We start from the raw sequence: 10931 nt of genomic DNA, 5'->3' as shown, positions 1-10931 counted from the left end.
AGACAAACAGAAAAAATGAGTCAGATATGCAGGTGTAAGCCTATATATTTTTTTGAAGCAACACTTAAAAGTGGGCTAGAGAAAATATTTAGAATGGATCTGAAAATATGTTTTCAGTTTTGCAATGTTGGTGTTTGATTTTTCTCTATGGCTTATCCTATCTGGTAAATGTTTGCTTTTTTTTTTTCATCAGGTATCTGAATAAATAGCCTCAAGATGAACTTCTTCCTGGAAACATTAAGGGTCATCGCACTACTACTGTATTACTTACTGGAGTCACTAGTGTTCTTGGTTGTGCCTAGACCAAAGAAGAATGTTAGTGGTGAAATAGTATTAATAACAGGAGCAGCAAGTGGCATTGGAAGATGCTTATCAATAAAGTTTGCCAGACTTGGAGCCACGTTGGTTCTATGGGATATTAATCAAGAGGGGCTCAAGGAGACGGTCAGACTGGCCAGAGAAAATGGAGCAGCAAGAGTACACTGTTACATCTGTGACTGTAGTAAGAGGCAGGATGTCTACAATGTAGCTGATCAGGTAAAGTATCTTATTTGTGGCTTTGACACTGTCCTAAGATGAGTGTATGCACGTGTGTAAGATGCATGATTAAGTTTTTTTTAGTGGCTTCAAAGTAAGAAATTACAGTTAATTAATTCTGAATGTATTGTGCATTATCTAGTTCAAGAATTCTGGAGTTTAGAGTTGACTTGTGTATCTTTATTCCTTAAAAAGTAAAAAGAGCTGGTTCTCTTTTTCGGTAGCTCATTTCAGCTGAGTAGCTTCTCAATCATTCATTTGATTACTGAGCAGGCACTTACTCAAGAAGTGCAGAAAATCAATTTATCAAAGCTAGAGCTGTATTTTAAGTTTTAGCAGCCTTTTACCAAAAGTAAACCCTAAAAACCTACAAAAAGGATTAACTGCGTAGACTATTTCAAATAATTCCATGGCTGTGAATAGATTTTTGCAAACTCACTTTTTTTCTGAATTAATAAATATATCTTAAGGTCTTAAATATTTTTTCTTTCATTTCTAAAGAGCTTTGTAAACATAACATGTAGTTAGATATTTTAGGCAGAATAGTAGAATTGCCAAAAGCTAAAATTGCCTAACAGTTTCCAGTATAACAACATGTTCTCATTTGGTTAAAATTTGCTAAGCTTAACTGTTGGACTAAGAAGTTTCCACAGTGAGTGTTTGCCTGGGGATAAATTCTTTAAAAAAAAAAAAAAAAAAGTTCTGCTGTCTTCAGGAACATCCACTGGCTGAAGGCTGAACTAAGGTTTTGGTGCTCTTTAAGAAGCTCTAGCCTTCTTCCTTTTTCTATCTGTGCAAAAATGATTACAACAAGCTTTCTGATAAGTGAAGCTTATGCATAACTTGTGGCTTGTTAGAGGCTGGTGCTGTTGGTTTTGTATTGCAGTAATTCTGATCATCCTTGGTCTCCCTCACAGCTCCTTTACACCAGCTGAGCTGGACATCTGCTGTCCCTGCAGAGTAGCTGCACGTGTCTCTCTGCAGGCCTGTAGCTGTCCTTCCTGCTGAACTGGGAGGACTGGAGGAGGAGGGAGTACTGTAGAGTGAAGGACACTGGAATGAAGAAAATGAAAACTAACCTTCAGTTTTGAAGATTTGAGGGCTAACATTTCAGTCCCATGGAGAAAAGCAGTAGCTGAGCCATTCTGCCCAAATTTAAAAAAGAGAAGTGGATGTAGATTTGTGTGTAACACAGGTTCCAGATGATACAGAGTTAGACAGGGGCAAAGAAGTTGTACTAGGGTCTTGGTGCATGATCCATCACTTACAACTTTCTGTCGGTAGTTCACTAACTGTCAGATTCACTAATAATCCTCCTGCTGATCCCGGAGAAGAAAATACCCTACTAATGTTATTTCAGAAATGTCATGTTCTCGTGCTGTTGTAGAATCATGCTCGCAACTTTCCCATCTTATGAGTGACAAAAAGACTTCAGAAGCAGTTGGTGCATCGTGCCACTGTTTACTTAATGCAGCATAGTAGACTTTGGCTCACAGTGTTCAGCATCAGCCTTTGCAAAATAAGGTAGTGTGGTTCCAGATTCAGGAGTTTTTTTCTCCCTCCTGCTGATTTAGCTTCACACAATGACTCGGGGTTTTGCAAGACTATAGTGAACTAAATTCATGCAGGCATGGCAAGATATGGTTGAAAACTTTGCCCACAGTAAAACAATCTCAAAGCCAAAATGAAATTTATGTGAACCTTTAATACTTGCTTCATCAGCCACACAGAGACACCAGGAAAAAAAGTTACTTCAGCAGGAAGAAAACCAAAAGGCCTTGCACATGTGAGGTCCTTGTTCCTTTCCTGTACCAACAGGATCAAGGACAGCTTTTGGCTATCAAGAGCTAGAGCTTAAAATTTATTTCTAATGTCCCTGTTTCAGAAGTACCCAATTCATAATGGAATGTGGCCTTCTCTGATCTACCCCTCCTTCAAGTTCAGTTAAAGAATCTAGGACTTTGAAAGATGGAAGTAACTCTGGTTTTTTATCCTCCTACTTGTGAAGAAACAGAAGCTTCTTCTCATAATCGTGCTGCAAAATTGCATCATGTGTCACAGTTACTTTCAGGATCTCTCTTGTACTTTTTTACTTACCTGCTAGTTTTGTTTCTTGCTTTTTAGTCAAGATGACAGTTTACAGTTAGTATTCCAGTATTCTAAGAATTTTCTTTCTTGTGCAGAGGAGCAACAGCAGAAACAGACTTCCTGGTGGTATTTCATGCTGCCTATAAAATATCCAGTGGTTGTTTTTCTGCCTCTTGTAAGCAGTTACGGAGGGGTTTGTGGTTCTTAGAAAGTACACATTTTGGGATGCTGTTTGGGAATCATGGGAATTGCTCACTACTAAACTTCAATGTAAATGCTTAAATACAAATGCAGAAACAAACAGAAAAGTGTTTATGCCCAAAAAAGCTGATTAATCAGATCACCTGTTTGCATAATGCTTGCTTTGCTGAGGCCTAAAACACCTGGAACATAATCTCCTGCACTGCATGGTTTGAGAGGTTTAATGCTCTGGAAAGTGGGCGTTATTTTTACACACACACTCATTCCTCCACCCCCCAGTAGCTAGAGAAAAGCCTTGATAAAGGTCTCTTATACTTGGCCTCAAAGCAGAGTGTGGAAGCCTGGGCTGAGTGTCTTGTCACTGTCATGCACAAGGGAGAGCTGAGAGAAGTGAATTAAAACAGCCAATTTGCTGAGGAAAGCTGACACATCTAGTTAACAGGGAAGAAGCGTGAACAGAGATGTTGTAAAGCTGGAATTTGCCCAGGTTGCGAAGTGTGGCACTTATATCTGCTTTGAATTCCATCCAAAATGTGGCTATATTTTGTAAGACTCAGTAGAGCCAAGTGGTAAAGGAAGAGGTTGTTCAGGTTTTCACCACCCGTTAGAAATGGTGTGATAAAAGTTCTGTTCCCTGTTCCTTCTGCTCATCTAACCTGAGTGCCCCAGTCACCAGGTTACAAACTGTTATGTACCACATCCCCCACCTCTGTCTTTTTTTGTTTGCACAAAAGAAGCATGACCACTTATTCAGGTATTTATTTGCCCCAAAGAGTAGATTTGAGGTACTGGTCCAGGTTTCCAGAATTGCTAGATCATCTGACATGAGGCAGTATTAAAACATCCCTTACTAACAAATACATTTATGAGTCTGTGCTATTTTTAACTTGTGATGAGGGGTGCATACTCAGGTTGGTGACTAGAACAACTTGTCTAAGGCTGCATGTGCCACTGCTTCAGAGTATTTAAACTGCTACAACTTTTTGAAAGGTGAATAGACAGATAAGAATATTCAAGCAATGACTGAGGTGGACAGTGGCTCTAGCTGATGAATTTGTTATATAAGCTACTCTGTGTAATCCTATCAAAGCTGCTCTCTGGACTTTGTTGTTTGTTTGTTGTGGGTTTTTTTTTTTTTGAACCTTTGCTTAGTCAACAAACATGGATAAGTTTAAGGAAGATGAGAAAGTTAAGCTAGAATAAATGGTAGGTGATAAAATACCCTTTAGTTCTTTTCTGTTATATAGGCTAGCCTATCTGCTCTGCCTGGGCTTTTTTCAGTCACTGTAGGCACTTAGCAAAAGAAGCATGAAGAAATTAAGATCTCCAGTTGTATGGCAAGATGGTATAAAACCAATCTGGTTTCCCAAAACTACTGATCAGTACACATTCAGCACTTAATCTGGAAGTCACAAGTTAAGCAATATAGAGTACTTGTTTCTTTTTTTCCCAGATAACTCAGATCAATTAATTGTATTTCAAATACTATATTGAATATTTTCATTCTCCTTTTGAGAGCTAGCACAATATCTTGGTATCAGCTGGCCTGTAGTTGTTCTCTTAAGTGAGTCTGTTCATGAATGTTCTCAGTCTGGACCTAAAATGAGAACGATACTTCCTCCTACTGAGTTAAATGTATAGGTATTGGTTTTTACCAACTTTTATTCTGGGATAGAGCGTACCAGCTTCTAGTCCAGAATTGTTCATTGATTTTAAAATGGATTTACCATAGAAAAGTACTTGTTGCATTTGTTAAGGTCTCTGCAGTAGACACTTAATCTGTAACAGTTGTCCCTAGAAACAGAGGTGCTGAAAGCAGAAGCTTGTGTGGAGCTGTTGGAATCTACATCTCCAAAGAAAATCCAGTAGAAAACTCAGATTTAAAAAGGCATCAGGAGAAAATATGTAAAGACCTGAGGTGTTTGGATCCATAAGAGGCATAAGTTTAACTTATTTAAAATGTTTAATGTTTTTGTTTCGATAAGTTTTCATATATAATACTTAGAAAGCATGTTTTTTATTTATTGTAATATCTTGGTGCTTTTTGTTTTAGGTTAAAAAAGAAGTTGGCGATGTTAACATCCTCGTCAACAATGCTGGTATTGTAACAGGGAAGACATTTATTGATTCTCCAGATTCACTTGTAGAAAAAACCATGGAAGTGAACACAATGGCACACTTCTGGGTAAGACTTATACTTTTCATATATATACTAAAATGTCCCTCTAATGTGTTTTCAGTGTTAATTTTGCCTTTTCGAATTGAGGGAAACATGCAAAGATATATAGCTCTTTGGAAGTTCAGTTAAAAACGATACAAGAAATTGCTTTCTATGCCCTGGACTCTATAAAATATTAAAAAAAAAAAAATGGGTGGAAGAGTGAATCCTTTGAGAACCTCTGGTGTAGGCAGGTGGAAGCATTTCACATTTAGAAATGCTCTTAAGAACCAAAGTTTACTATCTCCTAAATTCTGAGTGTAGTCATATGTTATAATCTCATGATTAAGTGACATGAAGCAGGCCCACCCATCTGAATAGTTGCTGCCCTAACAGAAAAGTTCAGTTCTGTTACTGTTCTAGTTGTTCTGTAGTTATGATAGTTTCAGTAAGAAATACCACATGTTTAGATAATGCTCTTAATATTACGTGGAGCTTTTGTTAAAATTAATAAGCTTATGTGCCTTTTCTTCCTTCCAGGGAAGGCAGATCACGTATGTGGTGTTTCTATCATAAAGAATTGTGAAGAAGATATTAAAATGTTTCAGGTTATTTATAAATAAATTTAATAACAATGATTTAATGACTTTATTAGAAGGAAAATATGGTATTCCAATTTTTGCCATTCTAGAAAATTTGCAGTGAACCCTTCATTCTCATTTGAAACACTGCAGTGGTGAGCTGGAAGAAATTTCACTACTAGCTGAATCTATATAGTTAGCTTTCAGTAAGTTACCATCTGTCTTTGGTAGTACTCCTGTGGCTGGAAAAGTCCCAATTTAAATACTTGAAGGTTAGAGTTCAAACAACAAACTCCACATACACACACACACACACACACACACACACACTCTTTCCGTAATGGAAGAGGGAGAGCTTACTTAAACTGTAGGGAGAATTTCTGTAAAAACCACACCTTCAAAATATTATAGCATGTAGCTTAATTAGTAAAATGTTACATTGCAATTCTGATTTATGTTGCAGACTTACAAAGCCTTCCTCCCAGCAATGATTGCCACTAACCATGGACACTTGGTTAGCATAGCAAGCTCTGCAGGACTGTGTGGAGTCACTCGTCTTTCAGGTAGTGTATTCAAGCTAACGTTCATTTAGACAATTAGTTTAATTTAAATTCTGCAATCAATACTGATGGGGAAAAAACCCCACAAACTAAATTTGTGTTTTCTGGATCTTTCCTTAGAGGTAAAGCAAATAGTCACACTTTCAAAGCAGGTGACCTTAAATAGACAATTTCTTTAAAAAGTTTTCCCGAAGCTTAGCTGTGCTCTAAAACAAGTTTTTCTGCCAAAGCAGTTAGATGATCTAGAAGCCACATTGGACTTTGGAAACTGAGAACCTCAGTGCTGATAAAGTTAACTTGCAGGTTTCTGATAAGGAGGAGACCACTCTAGATTTAGTGAAAAATCAGAAGGCATTTCTGAAAAATGTATACAAAGGGGAAGGAAAATGATAAAGTTGACATAGCAGTAAAAGAAATCTAGCCTCAAGGCAGTAATAGTGAGGACAAAATGCATCTCAAGTTGAAACCACATTAGGGAGTCTTGAAAACTTGAGTTTGATGCATAAGAATCAAGTGCATGGATTAAAAGATAAGGTCTGGTATGAAAAGGTAATTTCATTTACCATTGCTCTATAGAGAGTGGAAAAGTGATAGCAGGGATGTGATGAGAGATCCTCTGTCTGCCAATCTAGAACAACAGTTAATTTAGGAGAGGGGAAGTAAAGGAATGAATCACATCAAAGGCAAACTTTATTAGTAACCTAATCCTGAAAACTGTTCCTATTCCTTTGTGAAGTGTTTTATTACTGGACAGTAATTTCCTGCAGGTACTCTGTATAAATCATTTCAATACCATATTGTGCTGTTGTACACTGAAAAAAAAAAATAGGTGTCTAGTTAGCTTACTTACTAGAGCAAAATTTTGGTCTCTGTTAAAAACTCTTAATCTGTTCAGGAAAGGTTAATTTGTAAAATTAAATATTTAACTGCAATTAATGTTTTATTTTACAGATTACTGTGCAAGTAAATTTGCAGCAGTTGGTTTTGCAGAGTCAATTGATGTAGAGATGAGAAGTCTGGGAAAGACTGGTATTAAAACCACAATTGTGTGTCCTTACATCATAAACACAGGAATGTTTGATGGTGTTAAAACCAAGTGAGTAAACTCTTGTGAGGTTTTTATGCAAGTTGCATGTTTAGTGTGTTACATACCCCTATTTCCTTTATGAAAATCGTGAGCCAGGATTTTCTCTGCTTGTGCTATTTTTAGGGTTTCAGATAGGTGTTAACAGTGCTATCCAGTGACTGGGCAACCCAAATGTCAAAGGCCTAAGTACTTTACTATTCATTTAAGCTGAAATGTGAAACGTTATTAGTGTCCTTCCTCTGCAGAAACCAAATGCTCCAGTTGTCCTGTCTGGTTACTAAACCCCCATTCACCTCCTGAAACCGGTGTCATAGGCTTGCTCAGTATGCATGTATAATGACAACATTTACGAGCCAAATAAAAGGTGGTGTGTGTTAATAGGAGGACTCTGATTTGTCTTAAGAGGTCATACAGAGGGAAAATAACAATGTCCACTCACTTAAACATAATGAAGATTCTGTTGTTCATAGGTTTTGTGGTATTTATTTCTTTTTCTAGTTGAATAACTGCAAAATGGAGACTCATTTTGAGTTAAATGTGAGTCCAAACCAATTTGTATTATAGTAAGAGATGTTTTCTCTTTCAGGTGGCCACATGTGCTTCCTGTGCTGGATCCAGAGTATGTGGCTGAGAAGATAGTCACTGCTGTTCGACAGAACCAAGAAATGTTGCTGATACCACGCATCCTTTATGTATTATTTGCTTTGAAAGGGTAAGTTATGACTTTCTTTTCTTCTCTCTCTTTTCTGTCCAAGGGATGTTCCAGCTACATGTTTGACCAGAAGTACCAAACAGGCTTCCACTTGTTGTGACTTTCCATTAGGTTCTGCACATTTCTGAAGGGTTCAATTTTTTTTTTTTTTAAGACGTTCAGTCTACCCTTGGACCACAGAACAATGACAGAAATGTCTGTGACTTGCTGACTGTGTTGGGGTGCTGTTTTACTGCAGGATGTAGGGACTGGACCTGCTGCTCAGTAACTGCATGTTGTAGGATCATTGGTTGGGAAAGACCTCTAAGATCACTGAGTGCAGCTGTTAACCCAGGAATATCTGGTGTCTTACTCTGGCATTAGGGCATTTCTGACTCTGTTGCAAGCCAGGTTGGGACAAAAGACAAGAGACCTGCAGGGTGACAGATAGAAAGGTAGACAGGGGATGGACATAACCTTATAAGGAACATCTGCACTGCAGCAAAAACTGTCCAGTAGGAAAACAGGAAACCAACCTTACAAAACTTGGGGTACAAAGCCTTTTTGAAACATGCATTAACATTGTCAAAGAATCAACCAGAAAGTCCTTAAAATGCAGTTCGTCAAACAAAACTTGGTCCTCCACCCCTCTCCTCAAGGAATCCTTTTCTCCACTTGTGGTACAATTCTTCTTTGTCGTGGTCACCTCCAACAGGTTGGGATACAGATCTGTCTAATAACTCAGGCTGCCAAACAAGTGTAATAGATATTATGAGAGGACTAGTGGGTGTATATTTAAAAGAGTATACTGCCTTTGCCTGTACTAGCCAGGTAACACTACTTCTGTGATAAAACTGCACAACTCCTCTGATGTCTGTTTTGTTCCCTTTTATCTTCTTCCTTACAGCATCCTACCAGTGAAAGCAGCTGTTCTCCTTCTGGACTATTTTGGAGCATTTAATTTAATGGATACCTTCAAAGGTCGACCAAAGAAGGATTAAAAAAGCACAAAATTCAGAGACCAGCAATTCTAAAGTGGACCTTGTTAATGGTGGTGATGGGAAAGGTTTGCTTCTATAGCAGTTGTGAACTTAGGGTGCCTCATTTCTCATTAGTAACAAGATTTAGAAAAGTTGCTTTTTAATTGACACTTAACAGCTTTCATTTGAACTATTTTTTTAATCCAGTGAACTGTTTTCTTTTCACCTCATTAGGAAAATACATTAATTGAATTTAGTTGCTTTGGTTATGTCTGTTTATAATGCCTTAAATACAATCCTGCATCACAAACTACTAATTGGCAACTTTTGTGGGGAGAATGGAGCAAGAAGCCACATGCATTCCACAGGGATCCAGAAAAGGCTGTAGTGGACCTGACTTCTTGCTGCCGTTCAGTAAACCATGACCATGAGTTGTACTGTTGGTATCATTCCATGGTAAGCTGAAGAATTTGAGTTTTCCTGAGACAACAGATTGTAATTCATATGAAAAGTTTTGTGAAATGAAAATATGTGCTGCGTTGATGAAAAAACAATGAAATATATTAATATTTGGAGGTGGTGGTCTCTGAACTCACAGATTACTATGGATGTTGGAACAGGGACGAGTAAGGATGTAAATTATGTATTTGTGCTGCTGATTTACTTTGCCTAATTTATTTTAAAAGCTCATACTATGCAACTTTTGTAACAGAAGTCTTTGTATCATTTAGGTGCAGTATTTTAAGAACAATTTTAAATTGTCATCTCCTAAAAAGAATGAACTTGTAGCTGTAAAGCATAAGACTGCCAGTCTAGATGGAGAATACAATGTCTAGTCAAGTAAGACAATAAGCTACTAAAAGCAATGGTGGTGTATTGTATAATAGGGGTTTCTCTTGGGATTATTTCAGAAAGGAATGATGCTGGTGGAACTGGAGTGAATGGTGTCATTACAGGCATAGCTTGAGTAATGGCATGATGTTTTGCTTCTCTGAGTTGGGTGGCAGGTTGCCTTGTCTACAGAGACTTGTGTTACTTTCTCTTTACTCTTAGGACTATCCATTTATTTTGGACATATGCTGAGGAGGCCTTGCCCTTTTTGAAAAGGGATGGTTAGAAAGCTGAAAGCCCCCTTGACTTTTTATAATCCAAAATGAGAAACAGGAATCTTATATGTATGTCATTTATGTACGTGCTGGCTAAGCCCGTGTCATGTCACAGTACTTGCTACAGTGTGACAGTACTTGTCACAATTGGTACAGCAATTGGAACAGTATGGAGGAAAGGGTGACTTTTTAATGGTGGGTCTTTTTTTTTCTTTACATGATGGCCTAGAAACTATTTAATTTCTCTTGTCTATACAATTAGTGAAGTTTACTAGAAGAGAAAGATTTACATGGAACTACTTTATTACTGATGACCAAGAAACACTGAGTAAAACAAATGTGTTAAAAACAACCTTACCTTTATGAGGAAATGATGAGAGCTAGAATTCAGACTGATGAAGAAGAGATTTTTTTCACTCTCAGTTCTTCAGCTTTTCTACCTCAGAATTTCCGCTCATTTTATGCTTGAGGAAACAAAAGTTAACAAGTAAAAAAGAGGTTGTCTAAATGTGCTGTCCATACATACATTGCACTGTTCCTAAAGTCCACCACTAATAACTGCGTGGTGTATCTGTGTCTTCAGACTCTTCACCTTTTTATACTAAAGGACCACATTTTCCCCTCCTGGCTATGAAATACTAGGCATGCAGAATTCTGGAGCAAAGGGGAAGAAAAGTGGGTTGTGCATATGAGCAGTTTGAGTGGCAAACTCCAAAGCAAGTATCTTTTCATTTTTAGTGTCACCAGGGGACTCTGTTGGATCACTGGTGGTCACCACGTGGGGGGGCCACTGGGTGTGTCTGTCCTGCTGGCCGAGTTCTATGGTGTAACTTTCCCCTCTCCTTTGATGTGCACAAGAACTGCTGCCGAAAAAAAAACGGAGAAGCAAAGGCCTCCTGAACAGTTCCTCGCTGACGAAAATCCAAGCAAAATTCCCAGCTG

At 37.9% G+C, this 10931-nt stretch overlaps 1 protein-coding gene across 1 annotated transcript in view; it reads left to right on the top strand.

The window, feature by feature from the left end:
* The window catches only part of SDR16C5 (short chain dehydrogenase/reductase family 16C member 5), a 13528-nt gene extending 2803 nt beyond the window's left edge, over nucleotides 1–10725 (top strand). Inside the window, exons 2-7 of the mRNA XM_027889519.1 lie at nucleotides 194–537; nucleotides 4880–5011; nucleotides 6029–6128; nucleotides 7077–7221; nucleotides 7799–7924; nucleotides 8811–10725. Coding sequence (XP_027745320.1) covers nucleotides 217–537; nucleotides 4880–5011; nucleotides 6029–6128; nucleotides 7077–7221; nucleotides 7799–7924; nucleotides 8811–8904 — 918 coding nt within the window. The 5' untranslated portion in view covers nucleotides 194–216 and the 3' untranslated portion in view covers nucleotides 8905–10725. The remainder of the gene's footprint in view (nucleotides 1–193; nucleotides 538–4879; nucleotides 5012–6028; nucleotides 6129–7076; nucleotides 7222–7798; nucleotides 7925–8810) is intronic.
* The last annotated feature ends 206 nt before the right edge of the window (nucleotides 10726–10931 follow it).

This window comes from Empidonax traillii, unplaced genomic scaffold (assembly GCF_003031625.1).
Source record: "Empidonax traillii isolate 1590-97213 ecotype Southwest subspecies unplaced genomic scaffold, ASM303162v1 scaffold264:size1143063, whole genome shotgun sequence".
Lineage (NCBI taxonomy): Eukaryota > Metazoa > Chordata > Aves > Passeriformes > Tyrannidae > Empidonax > Empidonax traillii.
The sequence above is the reverse complement of the archived record's forward strand: the minus strand, read 5'-3'. Positions and strand labels throughout refer to the sequence as shown.